Consider the following 19,847-nt stretch of genomic DNA (forward strand, 5'->3'; position numbering starts at 1 on the left):
AAAAGCCTTATTCCCTGTGCAATCTTGTGAAGCCATGCTCTTCCAGGCACTCCTCTTTAGTTTGAAAATCAGTATCAGATTAACCATAGTATATGTCAGTGACCCACTTCTCCCTAATTTTTTAAGTTTATCCCTGCTATTCTAAATACATTTACATGCACTCACACGTATACACACAAACACACTTTATCCTTTCTTCTGTCCTTTAGCCATTTACTTTTCCCATCAGGGATGAATATCCCTCTCATTCAAGAGTGTGCAACTGCTAAGAATCTCAACCAGAAATTAAGCAACAATTCACTGTCTTAGACCTGGGTGCCTCTGCCATTTTAATCCCAAGTTCTTTCCAACAGCTGATGAGGAGCAGCTGTCTCAAGGACACCTTGATATGCATAAGTTCCTCCTTGTGTCAAATAGACCAGCCTGAGAAACAGCTGTAAAGAAGGCAACGTGTGTGTCTTCTCCTCCCTCCCTTCCAGGCCCCGGTGTCATCATCTCCCACTGCCTCCCAGCACCCACCCCTCCACAGAGGGGTGGTCCCAAACCTCCACAGTCTGGCTTGCCAATCACAGGCACCTCTGCATGCACAGGGCCACGCCTACCTCTTTCTTCCTCCGAGGAAGATGACATGGTTTTATGTCAGTGTCCCTATAAATCCCCTCCTCAACGGATAGGCTAATGAATAACAAGGGGAGAATGAATGGCCCCACCCACCCAAGTAGCAATGCTAATTTAAGAAGATTCTTTCCTGTCATTCCATTGCCTCTTGCTCCCCTCACTACACTCATGTTCAGATTTCTTTACTCCACTTCTTTAACCTTTTTCCCTCCCTTCCTTTCCCTGTTACCATGTATTAACTTTTACCTATCCTTTAAGATTGCTAAAAACCTCACTTCCAACTTGAAGCCTTCCATGACAAGCCAGAAAACTCATTCCCTCTTCTGAACTCTTAGGAACCCTACTAGACACTACTTACGAGCACTCAGCCACACTGCTTTGTAATAGGGTTTTTCAGGCTTTTCTCCTGAGGAAGGAGTAATTCTTTAGACATCTGTGAGTGTCCCCCAGAGTGTCCAGCACAGTGTTTTTTGCATAATCAGTTCTCATCGAGTATCAATGGAATGAGTGCAAGATACCAAAGAGAGTACTCAGATGGGAATGTCTGAGTCTTCTTGAAGCTTGAAGTTAGGGACTTAACTTTTTTTATCATTGTATCTTCATAGCACTGATGCGAATATAATTCATCACTCAGCCTGGAGTACACATATCAGCTTCCTTCTCACTTTCTCACACCATGAGTTGAAAAAACCCAGGTCTAAAGCTTCACTGTTTTCTGGAATCCTTCAGGAATCTCCATATTTTGGAGATTGACTCTCTGCAAAATTTTAATAAAAGAATATTTTTAAAAATGCAGAACCATAATGTAGAATGGGAATAATCCAGCACCTACTGTAGGAATCACTTCATCTAGGAGCTGGACAGCACAGCATATGCATTCAATACAATGCCTTTATCACAGGCAGGAGGACCAAATGACCTGCTAATAGCCTTTAGACACTGATGAGATTGTCCACAAAAGTGCAAGGGCTGTTGGAAAAATACTCCCTTACAAAATACTTGTGTTCCAATGTATTGAACCTGATTGTCAAGCCCCTCACTTTACCCAAAGGACGACTTTTGGAATGAGTATCCTTTTTTAATCTTCCATTTCAGGAGCACTCAGGAATGGACCCAAGAATGGAAAGAATGCCCCGATTATGTCTCCGCTGGAGAAAACAGTTGTTACTTTAATTCATCGTATACCTCCATTTGGATACCTTACTGTATCAAGCTGACTAACAATGGTGGTACAGTGGATCAGAAGTGTTTCTCTGTTGAGGAAATAGGTAAATCACAGGTTTGTGTTTTGTTTGTCACAGCTTCAGACTAAGTAAGTGGGAAAGCCTTCAACGTCAAAATATAATCAAGTAGGAAGACTGTAATAGTGCTCGTTAGGTACTTGGAGATCTAGTTTGCTGGGGAGGGGATCAGCTGGTGAACCAGACGAAAAGGGCAAGGGGATGTAAGTTGACTCTCACATAAAGCAGCCTGGCAGTAAATGGTGTGAAGAAGAGAACAGGAGCCTTGTGGGGTCTTTCTCTGTAGATCTTTAAAGCTGGATTGCAGGCTTGTGTGCCACTGCAAGGGCTGAACTTAATGTACTCTTAAGAATCCTTCTTTCTTAATTATCTATTAGATGGTTATATTCAGATCTACTAAAATACGTTTGAGTTTTGACCTTTGTCACTGCTATAACCGAAACTTAGATTTTCTTTATCACAATGCATAACAATCCTGTAATTTTACAATTATAAAACAGCCATAATCCATTTAAAGACATGTTTAACGTTTGGAAATAATAACCTTAATGGATTAAATGAAAGATTCAAACAAATGATTCTTTGCCCACCAGGTGGACACAAGAGGGAAACAAAGCAAAGCTAAACAAACAGCTCTAATTAGAATATTCATGTTTATATTATAATAGTATAAATAGCAAAGTAGGATCTAAGAAGGACTTTGCACAGCTGAACGTGCCCCACCATCTATCCACATAGGCTCATCCGTTGCTTATGGAACCCTTGTTGTTTCTCTCAGATATGCACTGTCATGTGTGGTTTTCCAGGCAGCAGAAACAAATAAAATTCTATAGCTTGGGTTTGAGGAAGAAAATTAAGAAAATTGTAACAAGCAGAAAAGATAACCCAATTTCATAGTTTAGAGAGGCAAGTTCATAGGTGTCCCAACATCAGTGGGGGTAGGCTGTTCAGGGGTAGCTAATAGGATGGTAGAAGGGGATAAAAGAATACTGGGCTAAGGCCTGTGTTCTCACTCTGTCTCTGCCAATACCAGCCCTCCTCGTTTACTGGGCTGTCTCATACTACATGCCTCCTCTGTGCTGGGTGTAGTGGCTACAGAATGAGTGAGATACAGTCAAGGAGGGGAATTGGGCATGTACACAAATAATACTAGTACAGTGTAGTAGACTCAAGGTGTATGAAAATCAGGATGACCAAAGTGGTGGCCAAGGGGATGAATTACTGACTGGGCCTGAGGGATGAGGAAGGACTGCACGGAGAGAGGGTGGCAGTTCATTGACCTTTCAAAGTCTGAGCAAGAGTTGCCAGGTATCACAGTACCTTCCAGCAACTGCTGAGTCCCAGAAGCGACAAACAGCACAGAATATTCAAGGCCCTGGAAGTGGTGAGGCAGGCCTCCTGGCCAGCTGGAGAAATCATCAGTGGTCTCGTGTGCCCCACAAAGGAATTTGGACTTTATCTTATTGCCAAGAAGTGATTTTGTGGATGTTTATGTAGAGGAATGACCTGAAGATAGTAATAGCTAGCACATACAAAGGGCCACATCCCCAGTATAATAATTGTGTGGGACAGGTTCTGTGATAATCCCCATTTTACAGATGAAACTAAGGCACAGAGCAGTTAAATGACTAATTCAAGCCAAACATCTGGTGACTAGGTAGTGCTGGGATTTGAACGTAAGTAGAATAGCTGCAGAGTCCGTGTGCCTCTCTCAAGGCTCTACTATACCACCTGTTATGTTGTTTATGCCTCAATTTCTGAGACTCCTTCCTGCTTGAAGTTAGGTACTTAATCTTATTTATCATCAGCATAGCACTGCTGCCAAACATAATGCATCACTCAGCCTGCAGCACGCACACCAGCTGCCTCTTCACTCTCTCCCACAGTGAGCTGGAGAAACCAAGGTCCAAAATTTCCCTATTCTCTAGGATCCTTTGGGACTCTCTGTAGTTTAGGGCTTGACTCTGCACTGTTTTAATAAAAGGAATGTTTTTTAAACCTCCCCAAGCTCCGGAACCATCATCTTAGAATGGGAATAATAAAGTACCTACCATAGGAATTACTCAGTGTAGAGCTGGCATAGCTCTGATTATAGGCAGAAGTACCACATGACCTGACAGTATTTAGACATTGATGTTGTATCCACAGACTTTTTAATTCCCCCCCAAAATTTATATTCCAGCTTAAAAGAAATTGTTTGTTGCAATGTGGAAGATAGATCAGAGTAAGACAGTCTAGAGGTTAGAATACTGAGATGATCAAGGCAAAAAATAAATAAATAAATAACAGGCAGTGTTACAGCATAATAGCATGGGACGAGAGGCCTGAGAGTAAATGAATAAAGGACTAAGTTGCCCTAGCAGTTCTTGAGAAAGATGTCAATCACTACAAGCCTCAGTTTTCCCATGGATTCTACAGTCTCACAGAGCTAGTCTTTAGATTTAAAGTAATATGTTAGTTAGATATTTTCATTGATTCATTCATTCAGCAAATATTTATTATGTCCTTTCTGTAAGCCAGGCAGTGTTCTGTGTGCCAGAGATAGAATATATCTGCCCTGGTGGGATTTAATCCCAGTGAGCGACAGTGCTATGGAGCATTATAGGGAAGGAGAATCAGAGAGCTGGAGAGATTTTACTGTTAAGTAGGGTTATCAGGAGTGGCTTTCCTGAGTCAGTGATACTTGAGTAAAGAAGGAAATAAGAGGATAATTGTGTGTATCTGAGGCAAGCGCATTTTAGCAAAGGACATAACATGTATAAAGATGCGGAGGTGGGAGCATGCCTCTCCCCATTCAAGGAACAGCACAGAGTGAGTGCAGAGATGAGTGGGAGACCAGAACCTTCCAATAAGAGAGTCGAATCTACAGAAACTTTGACACTATGGTAATGACTTTGACTTTCACTTGGAATGAGGTAGGAAACCTTGGGAGAATTTTGGGTGATGAGTGATAATGATCTAACTTAGGTATTAAGATCATCACTTTATTGTAGACAAGGGAACAGACTAGAGGGGGACAAAGACCGAAGGAAGAAAACGATGAGGAGGTGAGTGCAGGAAGAGGGGTGAAAGCGACAATGGCCAGGACAGGCCACAGCAGTGCAGGGGTGGGAAGGGGCTGGACTGTGGATATGCTTTGAAAATACAGCTGATGGAATGTGAGGTGGTGAGGTGAAGATGAGTCAAGGAAGAGTTCCGTGGTTTTTATCCTGAGCAATTAGAGGGATAGAGTCCCCATTAAGAGAGATGAGGAACAGGAAAGAGCAGTTTTGGAAAAGGAAGACCGGGGCTTCTTAGGAATTATGTTAAGTTCCAGATGCTTTTCAAATATCTCAAAAGAATGTTCAAGTACGGATAAATGTATGTTTAGAGGTTATACATGGAGGTCATGTATGTGCCTATTGGTAGTACCAAGTCTCCAAAATCCTCTCTTTAAAGTACAAAAGGAAATTTTTAAGATGCAACATCAGTCATAAATTTTTGAAAATCTTCTCTCTAAGACATTTTTATAGTTTGGTCACTTAAAGGATTAAGGTTCAAATATTAGGGTTCCTCAATCCCCAACAACTCCGGAAGGGACGAGTTCTTACTGCATTACTGCCATTACATGGGCATGTGTAGTTTGGCCATATTTGCCTGCCCTTCCAATTCAATTTTCAAAATGTAATCATGATTAGTCAAATTTGGACTCCATTTTTTAAAAAGTAGTGTCTGCTGCACTGAGGCAAATAGCATGCTCCTCCACCATGAAGTCTGTTTTCACTCAGGGTGAATCTAAGAGTTTTCTTCTTTGGTCACCAGATTTGACAGCCACTAAGAAAGAGATCCTAATGGTGTATGTAGGTCCCCAGACCTTTGCAACTCCCTAGGTGACCTTCTTCATATGGCATAGCAAAAAAAGAAAATAAATTTTACTCTGTATCTACAAATGATTTTTAAAACCCTCAATAACAAGACCTAAGTAGCAATAATGGAACCTACATCTTCCTGATCAGCCTGGTCTTTAAGGTCTTAGGAAGCAGAATGCAACAGAGTCACCTGAGAATACAGAAGACATCAATGAAAACTGAAAGAAATGTTATTTCAAATTGTTCACGTGGCACTTAAGCAAAAGACAGAAAACACTGAATCCTCACCATTTAAGGGAGTAAAATAATCAATGCCTTCCTTCTTATGTCTTGAGAAATGATCACATGGAACTGAGATGACCATGATGCAGATGAGCATTAGCAGAGCATGCTGGAAAACTTGACTAGTAGTAACACAGATGTGAGGAAGACGAGGTCTCTGTCTCAGGCCACACACAGTTTGGAAGAAAAAATATTCCTCTACCCCTAATTCAAAGCAGCCCCATATTTGTATTATAGGTCTTTTTGACTCTCTATTCCTGTAGTTTCAAGTGAAAATGAATTCCTTTGCCAAAATCCCAAAGCAGTAATGCTATCAGAACTAAAATAAGAACTATCAGAGCAAAAAAGAAATAAAGGATGGTTTCTATCACCCTGCATGTGCATGATCTCATCTAATCTTGGAAGCAAGGCAGGGTCGGGCCTGGTTAATCAGGGTTGGGCTTGGTAATGCTTGGATAGGAGAAATGTCAAACAGGGCAGATCTTAAAAATAAAACTTAGTGATCAGATTTTTTATTTAAATAAGAATGTAGGGGATTTTAAAAAAATTTAAAACAGATCATCCTTAAGTTAAAAATGGTACACTCTATAAAGTGAGAGTTATACTAATGGGAATACTGGAAGAATTAAGAGTGTAAACAACCAAAATGTATAAAGTAATTTGGTCTTTTCAGAAGAAACCGCTTCGTTAATATCAAGTGTGTCTCCTGGTATGCTAATTCTCTGTTGAATTGCACAGTGCAACCAGATCCACCCGTTGGCCTCAACTGGACTTTACTGAACATCAGTTTAACTGGGATTCATGCAGATATCCAAGTGAGATGGGAACCACCACCCAATGCAGATGTTCAAAAAGGATGGATAGTTCTGGAATATGAGTTACAATACAAAGAAGTAAATGAAACTCAATGGAAAATGGTAAGATGTCAGTACCTCTTACATTGTGACCTTTTTTTTTTTCAACAACCCTTCTCTCATTTATAACTAGACTTCCTTTTGACCTAATACCAAATGCCCATCCTCCTTAATTTCTTATTTGAAAGAAATTGATCACATTAATAAAATATCATTTTGACATCCTATAAGATGGGAGATGCTCATACAGAAGCCTGTGGAAGGAAGAGAACATGATTTCTCCAGTCATTCTTGTTGTCTAGTTTAACTTTAGAGCCAAACTATAGACTAGCCACTTAGCTGTCTTTGGGGATGTGGCTAAACATGGAAAAGGTTATGATCAAGGTCAGCAGTGGACCATGGTCAAATATTTTCCCATGATTTTAGATACTGGTTCTCAAAAGACTTCCCCATTAAAATGAGTTCAAAAGTGTCTCCAAATGGGAGATGGAGGGAGACAACTTATCCATTAGAGGTGTCAGAGAGATATTTTTTTACATGCCTCAGAGGAGAATCTAGCTAAGGGGTTCCTACAGAGGCAAGCAGAGAGCATGGTAGTGGTTGACCTTTGAACCCTTTCTTTCCTTACAAAGCATATGGGTGCTCAGTGCTTAGAGAAATTCCACATGGCACATAAGAAGAAGAAAAACAGGATTATCATGCTGCTCCCAATATAACTAATTCTAAATCTGTCTGACCACAGCCACAGCTCTGGCCAAGCCAAGTGGTTTCTGGCCAGTTGTCAGGTTGTGCCCAGCAGCCTGGCACTGCTTCCTCCCAGAATTTTAAGACACCAGGCCCTGTCCATTCAGTGAACCACTGAAAAAGAAGCCAATTTTGTCATTAGAGGGAAGTTAAGTTTGGAACAGCTTTGAGCAGTTACAATGCTGGGCTTTGAGGTTCTGTTTTCAGAGTCATTTTAATTTAGATATCTCTTCTGCAACTTGGTGCAAAAAAAAAGCCTGGTTAAATGCTGAATCAAACAAGACTTTCTGAATCCATGCCACAATCAAACATTTGTTCAGCAACCAGGTATTGAAGTAACCAAGTGTGTGCTCCAGGCGCCGTGCTTGGTAGCTGCGGCAGCAGTTCTCAAAGTATGAGCCACGGACCCCTGTGGCTTCCTAACACCCAAAGAATCCACAAAGTCGATACTATTTTCACATTACACTAAAATGTTATTTCCATTTTTGGCTGCATTACCATGTACATTGATGATACAATAGCAATGCTGGCACCTTGGCACGACTCAAGGCAGTATTATCCAACTTTACTAACATTAACATTATATTCTTCACCACCATGTGTTCACACCAAAGGGAAGGAACCAGTTTCACATGTGAATATGCTTGACGAAGCTATAAAAATTATTAATTTTGTTAAATCTTAACCTTTGAGTCTGTGGCTTATTAATATTCTGCCTGTGTGGTACGTGGGAAGTACACATAAAGCACGTCTACACACGGAGATACTCACGCTTGTCTTGAAGAACTTCTACACACGGAGGTACTCATGCTTGTCTTGGAGAAAAGCACTGAAAAGACTGAGTCACCAGGTGAACTAGCTGCATTTTGTTTCATGGAACAAAACATTTTTACTTGAAAGAACAACTGATAAACTGATAGATGGTTACTCATGTGTGAGATGGCAAATACTTCTCAAAAAAGAATGAAGTGATCTTGTCACTTCAAGAAAAACAACTGACAGTATTCGTTGCCAATGAAAAAATTTGACCTTTCAAGGGAAAATTAGAATGTTGGAAAGCTTCTATCTGCAACTGTAAGCTTGGTAGTTTTGCACCATTTGGACACTTTTCTTGAAGATAGTGATAGTGATATTAATGAAATTGACTTCTTTATTGTATTATGTAATAAAATATGTGAACTTCAGAAAATCTGCATAACTCCATAAACCAATATTTTCCAGATAACCAATACATGATGTAACCAAAATCAGGCATGGGGAAATGATCCATTCAAAGTAGTAGATGGAATGTGATCAATAAGAATAATATAGGGCGGCACCTATAGCTCAAAGGAGTAGGGTGCCGGCCCCATATGCTGGCAGTGGCGGGTTCAAACCCAGCCCCTGCCAAAAACTGCAAAAAAAAAAAAAAAAAATTATAAGTGTGTACAACATGATCTTTTGAAATATGGATTCATTGTGGAATATCTCAGTTAAGCTAATTAACATATGCATTACCCTACATTCTTATTACTTTTTGTGTTGAGAACATTAAAATCTACTCTCTTAGAAGTGTTCAAAATACAATACATAGTTATTAACTTTGGTTACCATGTTGTACAGTAGGTTTCTTAAATGTATCCCTCCTATCTCACTGAAATTTTTTATTCTTTCACCCCTATCTCCCCAACCCTCTACCCTACTCCCAGCCCCTAGTAACCACCATTCTAATCTCTACTTCTATGAGTTTAACTTTTTTTGGATTCCACATATAAGTAAGATCATGTGATATTTGTCCTTCTGTTCCTAGCTTATTTCACTGATCTATTGTCCTCTAGCTTCTTCCATGTTGTCACAAATTATAGGACTTCTTCCTTGTTAAGGGTTATAGTATCCATTGTGATATATATATATATATAATTTTCTTTTTTTTATTTTTACATATACTTATGATTATTAGGTTTCCATTTTTTGCCTTCACAAAATTAAAAAGGCTTAAAATTTACTAACAAGAACAATGTTAAAGATAAGGACTAGAAACAAAAACCTCGTAAAGAATGAATGAAGATAAATACATTCAGAAAAGAAATCAGACAATTGCTACAATGAAATGTTAAGCAATAATAATAATAATAATAGTAATGCAAAGGAAGTAACATTCACATTGTCAAATAAGAGTATGACTCTAATAGAATGCTTTGGCTCTGTATATAAAATTTTCTTTATCTATTTATCCATTAATAGATACTTAGGTTGATTCTATATATAGGCTGTTGTAAATGATGCTGCAATGAACGTGGGAGTACAGATATTTCTTCCACATGCTGATTTTATTTCCTTTGAATATATACCTAGTGGTAGAATAACATCATAGATCATCGACAGTTCTATTTTTAATATTTTGAGGAAGCTCTTCCTATTTTCTATAAAGGCTATACTAATTTATAATCCCACTAATAGTATGCAAGAGTTTCTTTTTCTTGACATTCTTACCAAAACCTATGTCTTTTATTTTTAATAGCTACCCTAACAACTCTGTGCACACAGTTGCCCACTATGAGGTGATATCTCCTTGCAGTTTTAATTTGCATTTCTCTAATGATCAGAGATGGCAAGTATTTTTCAGAAACCTGTTTACCATTTATACAAGGTCTGATGATGAAGTTTTGAACTCATACTAGAGAAAGCACTGCAGACCTCATTGCTGAATATCACTATAGTCATCTTCAAAGTACTGCCCTTGGGAAGCTATGCACCAATGCCAGCACCTAGTCCACCCTTCAAAGCAATTTTGGAACTCTTTTTCTGGAAAGTCTATCAGCCCTGTAGTCCTACAGCACACAAAAACACAGGACAACAATGAACACCACTCAGCAAGACACCACATGTCGACATGAGCACAACCGTGAGACACTGATATCCCAAGGTTATGAAACCCTCCTGAGGTGTTTTCTACAGTGCTGCCAACGTAAGAGCACGGTGCCAAGTTTGTGAATTTAATTGTCAGACTTCATTTGTCTTCTTTTGAGAAATATTTATTCAGGTCCTTTGCCCATTTTTTAATTGGATTATTTGTTTTCTTACCATTGAATTGTTCAATTTCCTTATATATTTTAACCCTTTACCAGATGTATGGTTTGCAAAGGTTTTCTCCTATTCTATAGATTGCCTCTTCACTATGTTGTTTCCTTTGCTGTGCAAAAGCTTTTCAGTTTGACAAAATTCCATTTGTCTATCTTCAGTTTTGTTGCCTGTGCTTTTGGGGTCATATCTGAAAAAAATCATTGCCCATACCAATGTCCAGGAGCTTTCCCCTGTGGTTTCTTCTAGTAGCTTTACAGTTTCACACTTCATATCTGTCTTCAATCCATTTTGAGTATATTTTTGTGTATGGTGTAAGGTAAAGATCTAATTTCATTCTTCTGAATATGTAATTATTTGCCTGCAAACTCTCTCAATGCATTTTAAAATATGACTCACTTTATAGAAATCCATTTTGAATCCAACTGGAGGAATACCCATGGAGTTTAATTCATTGGGTTGCTGAGTCATTAACCAATAAGCTTTTATATTTTGCCTTGAAAGATGGACCCTGTGTTGTCAACATCAGTTCCAGTCTACTCGTTGAGACTGGATAAAGAGTATGAAGTGCGTGTGAGATCCAGACAACGAAACTCAGAAAAATATGGCGACTTCAGTGAGGTGCTTTATGTAACCCTTCCTCAAATGAGCCCATTCGCATGTGAAGAAGGTAAAAATATAAAAGATTAAAATAGCAGCTAACATGGTTTTTGTCAATATAAAAGTTGATACATCCCTGCACTCTCAGCATATTGTCCTGGTCAAAATATGTTAACATCAAATGCCAGGGTGAGAAACCGCAAGCTCATTGTTTGTTAATAGATATTATCCATTGCAAAAGCAGAAGCAGGGTTTAGTTTCCAAATTATTTAATTCAGCAAAACTCTTGGGGTAGGAAGTTTAGAGATGAGAAGATGGTGGTTATCTCTGGATGGTGGAATTGCAGGTAATGCTGTTCTTTTTATATTTCTGTATTTCTAAAATTTTCTACAATGAGTGTGTTTTGAATGTCTAATAAGAAAAACGTGTTTTTCTAATGGCAAGGGGGGAAAAATTTATATCTGTATGAGTGGATGTACGTGTGACATTTGAGAAAAGTCTAAGATTGAGTCAGCATAGGTAGTCAAAGGCCAGTGCTCAAAACCAATAAGGTTTTTGAAAATGGGGAAGTGGCTTTTACCTAGAGGAAGGCCTAAGGAGTGATGTCAGGCTCAAAGGAGACGTGGAGCATCTGAAGACCCCATGTAGGAAAACCACAAAGAGAATTAAAGTCTGTAAAAATGAGACCTATGACTTCAGAATAAAAGAATTTAAAAAGTTTTAGATACAGAAATAAAGAAGACTGATTAATAATGAGCAGTTAATATGTAGCGTAGTCACTCTCAAATGGGAATTGGTAATAGCCCCTCCTCATTGAAAACAAAGTTGGCAGGGTGGTTTGAAGAGCTAAGGTTTGTTAACAAAACAGTCACAGGCTACAGAGAAATTAAATTTACATTTCTGTATTTACTATACAGGTAGAATCTCATAATACTAAGTAGCACTGAGGTGAAAATTTCTATCATATTTTTTCTATGCTCAAGATAACTGACTTCTTGTTTCCAAACTATTTAATACTGTACAATTCTGGTTTAAAAAGCACAACTGCCCATGCTTAGTATGGTGGCATTTAATTCATTTAACACAGATTCTTTTTAAATGTACTTTCCTTTCCAGGTTAAAAAAGTAAAACAGCAGCTCTAGCTTTTGGTTATTCTCCTGAAAATATTGTTGGTATTAGGTTATAGATACCACAAAATACAAAACAGTATTCTCTCTCCTACTAATTTTTTTAAATGCCCATAGTATCTCCCTGGGGGATTGTAATAACTTATTAAATGAGAAAAGACAATTACAGCATAAAAGCTTTTTTAAAAAAGAAAAAACAATATAAAGGTGAACCCCACCTGTCTTTTTTATTAAGAAATGCTTAGCCTCTGCCACTGCGGTGGGAATATTGGTAACAAACTTCCAGGTAGCTTGGAGGCACTTATTCTTAAAGGAATGAAGAAGTTTTACAGATTCCCCCAAGTCTGATACAGAGTATACTAAAACCTGAAGATGGGAGCCTCAGTGCTGATCTTTCTGTCATAGGAGATATATATGTATGTTATTAATTTAGTAATTTAATTATAAATGTATATTTAAAGCTATAAAAAATATGTTCCACATTTCTAAGAAGTTTCTGTCATGATTTATAAATAAAAAGTCTATTCCTAATCTTTTGAAGACCTCCTCAATCTGGAGCCTAAAATATATTAATTACTACATAGCCAGGTACTGTGGCTCATGCCTGTAGTCCCAGCACTCTGGGAGGCCAAAGCGGGTGGATTGCCTGAGCTCAGGAGTTTGAGACTAGCCTGAGCAGGAGTGAGAATCTGTCTCTACTAAAAATAGAAAAACTAGCTGGGTGTGGTGGTAGGTGCCTGTAGTCCCAACTGCTCGGGAGGCTGAGGCAAGAGGATTTATTGAGCCCAAGAGTTTGAGGTTGCTGTGAGCTGTGACTCCAATGGCACTCAACCGAGGGCAACAAGTGAGACTCTGTCTCAAAAAAAAAAAATCACTATACTTAAAAAAAAAAAAAAAAAAAAAAACCGGGGCATTACTTAAGTAGTATGTTAACGAGCAACCCCTTTTTCCTAGAATTGAAGCATTTAATGATATTCCCTGGATACATAAGAGCTTAAAGTAGTTTATTTTGTTTTTGTTTTAAACATGCATTGTGTTTCAACTCTATGTTGTTTCTTCATTTTGAATTTTTTATATATAAATATGAAAGGATTTGAAAATTGGAAAGAAGTGTTCTTAGAATGGAAAAAAAAAAAACAATTCATTGCATTCTGTTCCAGTAGTTATCAGGGGAAACCACTGACTTTACTAGATGAATATAAATTAGGAAACATTTTTATGTGAAAAACAAAAGTGAAATATAAATTTTGCTTCACCTATTCATAATTCTGTGACTGACATATTCTTGTGTGTTTCAGATTTCCGGTTTCCATGGTTCTTAATTATTATCTTTGGAATATTTGGGCTGATGGCCATGCTATTTGTATTTGGATTTTCTAAACAGCAAAGGTAGGTATGAAATAGTCTTCTTTGAATGTTTCTGCCAGTTATCTTGATTTTCATGTATGTATCCATTTGTGTCTTGATATTTTCTTTTGCAAATTTTAATTAACCCAGAAACGTTTATCTTCAGTTATACATTTACCATTTATAGAAAACTGAATTTCTTGTGTTCCTCATAGAGAACTTACAGGTTTAGATTCTATCTGGGAAGTTGTACAGGGCACTAAGAGGCTCAGGCTGTGACTAAGCATGCCCTGTGATATGCACCTTTCTATCCAAGTCCTCAACAAGTTTACCCGTTCATTCCAGGACCCCAGGCTATGACTGAGCCTCTGACCGAGTCTGATGCCATCTTATATACAGGCAAATTTAAGTGGCAAAGTAAAGGTACTTAGATAATTCAAATGAGACCTTTATATACTTTATATGATGGCAATTTCAAGCAAATTTGTCTTTTATTCAAAATATTTGAATACGTATAATTTTGTATTTCATCTATAATTATAAATGCAGTTAAAATTATTTCTAAGTTTGAAGAGACTCAATTCTGCATTCTCATGGCGCCAAAAGACTTGAGTTCTAGCAGCACCTGTGGCTCAGTGGGTAGAGCGCCAGCCCCATATACCGAGGGTGATGGGTTCAAACCAGCCCTGGCCAAACTGCAACAACAAAAATACCCAGCCATTGTGGCAGGTGTCCGTAGTCCCAGCTACTGGGGAGGCTGAGGCAAGAGAATCGTCTAAGCCCAGGAGTTGGAAATTGCTGTGAGCTGTGATACTACAGCACTCTATCGAGGGTGATAAAGTGAGACTGTCTCTCTAAAAAAAAAAAAAAAAAGACTTGAGTTCCCAGTCGTATTTTCCCACAACTTTTTATCTTGCTGAGTCCTTTAGCCTCTTTGGGCCCCTATATTCCCATGGATAATATGAGGGCGGGGGTTATATGACCTTTACGTTTCCCTGTAGCTGTAGCTGTGGGATGCTATTATTCGTTTTTCTTTCTGAAAGAAACCCAGTATTCATTACAAGAAATTTGTTATACACAATATAGGGAAAATGACTGGTACAATTTGCCAATTTCTTATATTCAGGATATTTTTTAACCATAGGTTAATCTTGCTCCTTCTTCTCTTTAGAAGTAGAGTGACTAACTCTCCCAGGTTGCCTAAGACTCTCCTGGGGTTAGCAACACAAGCTCCGTGTCCCAGAAAATCCTTCAGTTCTAAGGCAACCAAGAGTTGATTACCTTACCTAGAATTGAAAGCAAGTTCTCCAGCTGAAGCCAAGAGAACCTCCAAATCAAAATGGGATCTATATGAATATATTGTAAAAGCTTGTAATTTGTTTTTTGAAGTACTACAGCATTTGTAAACTTCAAAATAGTATTTCATTAGGAAGAAGAATTCTTGGAATGCTAGAATTCTAGAATGTCAAGGGTACTCAAAGTCTGCAACTGAATGCAAAAAGAGTCATATTCAGTAGAGTTTCAGACCCTATTTTCTAATGTAAACCAACAGGAAGCAAAATGCACTCTGCAGAATTTCATTTTCCACCTAACTTTCTAGCAGCATTCCAATTTTACAAAAACAACTGTTATTCATCAGGATAGCACCATTTTCAGTTTTGGGGGGAAAATAAATAAATAAATAAGAGTATATTTTTAGAATTTTAAGTAATTTCTGTATTTAATTAATACCAATAACAAAAGTGCCAAATTATTCTTTTGATTGATTTGAATTCATTAATCTATACAGATGGCGGGATAATTTATACATAACTTCAAAAATGAACCCACCATGTATGTAATTTGCTTTCAATTACAAGTCATTGTGAAGGCCAAGTTAATTTATTATGTTGTTTAATTAGCTAGCAGTATTTGAAACAAAAATATTATCCTGTCAAGAAATAAGATTTCGAAGAAAATGTATTAACTCTTTTTTTTAAAAGGTAGTTTTTATCTTTTTCTTCAATTTCCATAGGTTTAGGTCTATAAGTGATTTTTGATTATATGAATGAACTGTATGGCGGTGCTGTCTGGATTTTTAGTGTACCCATCACCCAAATAGTGTCCATTGCACCGGACAGGGAGTTTATCTCCTCTCACTCCCCTCTCATCCTTTCCCCTTCTGAGTCTCCAGTGTCCATTGCAACATACAGTATTTGGTTTTCCATTCCTGCTTTATTCACTTGGGATAATGGCCTGTGTTTCATCCAAGATATTATTTCATCTTTTGGTATGGCTGAGTAGTATTTCATGGTGTACAGAAACCATATTTTCTTTGTTCACTCCTCAGTTGATGGACACTTAGGTTAGTTCCACACCTTTGCCATTGTGAATTGTATGGCAGTAAACATACACTCACAGGTGGCTTTTAGATATAATGACTTCTTTTCCTAAAAGAATTTTTTTGTGAATAATGAACTTGAACTTAATGATTTATCAAAACCATCAAACTGTAAAATGTATTTGAAATCTTTTACTCTCAATTTCCTGGCTAAATTGTATTCTTTGTAGAAAGAATTAAATTTTCTTTCATCAGCCTATTGGAAACCCTTACTATTGTCTAAATATGTATGTTCTCTTGAAAGTAGAAAAAACAATTGTCAGCCAGTATAAAGAAAACATGTAGTTACAACAATTAAAATGATACTCCAAAGAATAAATTGCTTATACTACATATCAGTCTTCCCTAGAAATCTAGAATGGTAAAGGGCCTTAGGTTCTACATGTCTTTTAAATTTTATGAGTTCATAATTCATTGTCCAAGCCACTTGACCCTGTCTTGATCTAGATAATTAAGATTCAACTCTAGAAAAATATAGAGGGTGGCCATAAAGTTCATATGCAATTTTAAATGTGTAGGCAATCTCCAGGTTATGGACAACCCAACTTGTGGCATTCTGTACTTACACATTGGTTCCCAATGCTCCCCAGTAAGATAATTTATAATTAAATGATTAAAGGAATAATTTGGGGACTAGTTTGTTCCATGCATGTAAACAAACTCATATGGCATAAGTGGTTCATGGACACAGCATCTTTATAATAGCAGCTAGTCTCATTGTCTGTATGGTCACTTAAGCACAGCATGACTTTTGCTCAACTTTTTCATTTAATTTTGTGAGTCTGTATTTATCCTTATGACCATGCCTCCAAAGGAAAAGTTCACTGCCTGTCCAGATGAGCCTGCAGTGAAGAGAAAGATGATTACAATGGAAATGAAAGTAGAAATAATTAAGGGCTTGGATAAAGGCCAGACACCAGTATTCACTAGGAAAACATTGGGCTTCAGTTTCCAACTATTGTAATTATAAAGGATAAAGTAAGAATAATAGAACATGTGAAAAGCTGTGCTCCAATGAAAGCATCAATTATTACTAAGCAGCATAGTAGATTAATTATTGAAACAGAAAGATTACTATTGATTTGGTTAGATCAAAATAAGTATAACATTCCTACTAGCCTAGGATTGATACTTTTGGTAAATACTAACCTTTAATATTCTATTTGAAATTTCTCCTATCTAAATGTAGTTTCAAACCAGGGTATCTTTACTCTATATTGCTTCCCATCATGTAACGCAGCCATAGAGCTATTACTAATGGAGGAAAGAAATAGCTGAACCAGTACAAAACAGAAGTTGCAAATTGAGAAAATTCAGACTGCAGATTCATGTTCTGTTATATTTTACTTACTTTTGATTCTGGAGAAAAGATTTGGCTATACAGTGTTTACAAAGTAGGCTTGGCGCCCGTAGCTCAGTGGTTACAGTGCCAGCCACATACACAGAGGGTGGCAGGTTCAAACCCAGCCCGGGCCAGCTAAACAATGACAACTACAACAAAAAAATAGCTGGGTGTTGTGGCAGGTGCCTGTAGGCCCAGCTACTTGGGAGGCTGAGGCAAGAGAATCGCTTAAGCCTAAGAGTTGGAGGTTGCTGTGAGCTGTGACGCTATAGCCCTCTACCAAGGGTGACATAGTAAGACTCTGTCTCCACAACAACAACAAAAAAAGTGTTTACAAAATAGAGAATTTTCGCAGATTTCTGGATTATTTTTAAAAACTGAAGGACCTCATGAAACTGGACTGATGTTCTAGCAATGCAGTACATATTGAAGTGGAGAACCAGCTGTCCCTTTTGGGAAGGCCATACATTCTCCAGTTTGCCACCATCCTCCTGCTTTCTAATGGTGTAGCAACTGTCCTGCTTCATTCATTTGCATGACTTGCTTGGGTCAGGTCTGCCCCTGTGGTGTGGAGTCTCTACCTGGAAAACCACTAACACGGAGAAGGGAGGGGGGGAATGGGTGGAGGGAGGGGGTTCGGACGGATCACTTCTGAGGTTTATCTTATAGGGGTACAAGTGAATCTTTTTAAGAGTAGAATGTGAACGTTTTAAAACAATAACTGAGAAAATGACATGAAGGCTATGTTGACCAGTTTGATGGAAGTATTTCGGATTGCATGTGAAAACCCCACACTGTACCCCAGAAGTGCATTAATGTACATAGTTACCATTCAATAAAAAAAAAAAGACTTAGTGAAAAATAAAACTCTTATCCAACAATGAAAAAAAAAAAAGAAAACCACTAACACATGCCTACATGCATCATCCTCTTCAGAAAGGAGAGGTACACATCACAGAGTCAAACTTTAGCCACTTGGGAATCTTTGCTTCCTGTGATCAGGTTCTGTTACATCTTTTTTAAGCTTTTAAAAATTTGGTATAAGCATTTAGCCATATAGAACCAAATAACACAGCATGACAGTCAAAGAGCCTGGGTTTTGGAGTCATGTTCTATAGGTCCCCAACAGTGCCAAGTATTAGTGCGTAAATTGAGAGTGCTTCTTCATTCTCCAAATCTTTGCATAGATAATATCATCTGCCTCCCTAGTAGTTATAAGGACCAAATGAAATATTTAGCACAGGTGTCAACAAACTTGTTTTATAAAAGAGTCAGTAAATTTGGAAGCATATTCAGCCAGACAGTCTTGGTCACAGCTACTCAATTCTGCCACTGTGCTAGAAAACAGCCATAGACAATATATAAATGAATGAAGATGTCTCTGTCCCCAGAAAACTTTATCTATAAAGTAGGTGGCAGGCCAGGTTTGACCCACAAGCCATAATTTGCTGATCCATTATTGAGTACAATGTATATCCCACAGTGTCTCATTTATCAGAAGCATTCAAAAATGATGGCAGTTATTAATAATTGAATTATTTATTTCTGTATCTGCTACTCATCAATAACAATTTGCTTTAACATTGAGTAAGGACAATAGAGGTCTCAAATTTGTCTTATTCCTTAGATTAGGTAAAAAGGCAGGTACCAATAGTCAGAGAATGCATTGCTTATCGAATAGACTGGCCATTCACACTGAGTGGAATATCAACCGATATCCAACCATCAGGTTACCATCTCTGCCCAACAGTGGCCTGTCTAAACACTTAGACGATTTTTATTTTAACAATGAAATGAGTTGGTTGAAATGGATCATTTCTGAGCTTTTTTTTTTCCAGAGCTACAATGCTGATTTTAAAACATAAACTCCAGTAACACTAATTAGCAAAATAAATGACTTGTTTAGGTTTATTCATGAAATGTTTATTGAGCACCTTCCCTGGGCCAGGAACTATGCCAGTGCTGGAAATACAAGAAGGCACACGAAAAGCAGGATAGACATTGAAATGAGTTACAACCAAAAATAATAGTAAATATTTGGAACAAAAAATATAAATGCATCATAGAATTCTGCATATAAATCTGTACCAATTAAAAATAGGTCAGATTAGTCATGTCACATCCAAAATGACCCCTGAAGTAACACTCTGGTTGATGAGGTCAGCTGGGATAGTGTTAGAGTCCTGTGAACTATGTAGCGCTAATTCATCCCAGTCTACCCTTTCTCAGGAGCACAACTGAATTAGGCTCCATGAGGACTGGCTCTTTCTTTTTTCTTTCTTTCATGTGCATTAAAACTGCCTTCCTTATAACTGACATGGAAATTGACTTCAGATAGAATTAAATCTCTTACTCTCCACTACTAAAGTTGGTTGTCAATAAACTACATTTAAAAAAAAAAAA

The 19,847-nt window shown here is 37.8% G+C and overlaps 1 protein-coding gene across 5 annotated transcripts in view; it reads left to right on the plus strand.

The window, feature by feature from the left end:
* Nucleotides 1-19,847, plus strand: part of GHR (growth hormone receptor) — a 310,267-nt gene that overhangs the window by 286,200 nt on the left and 4,220 nt on the right. For all 5 annotated transcript variants that reach the window (XM_023514999.1, XM_023514997.1, XM_012807116.2 and 2 more), the window contains exons 5-8: nucleotides 1,714-1,886; nucleotides 6,728-6,906; nucleotides 11,152-11,317; nucleotides 13,674-13,764. In XM_023514999.1, the coding sequence (XP_023370767.1) occupies nucleotides 1,714-1,886; nucleotides 6,728-6,906; nucleotides 11,152-11,317; nucleotides 13,674-13,764 (609 nt within the window). The remainder of the gene's footprint in view (nucleotides 1-1,713; nucleotides 1,887-6,727; nucleotides 6,907-11,151; nucleotides 11,318-13,673; nucleotides 13,765-19,847) is intronic.

This window comes from Otolemur garnettii, unplaced genomic scaffold (genome assembly GCF_000181295.1).
Source record: "Otolemur garnettii isolate 467f Iridium unplaced genomic scaffold, OtoGar3 scaffold00063, whole genome shotgun sequence".
Taxonomy (NCBI): Eukaryota; Metazoa; Chordata; class Mammalia; order Primates; family Galagidae; genus Otolemur; species Otolemur garnettii.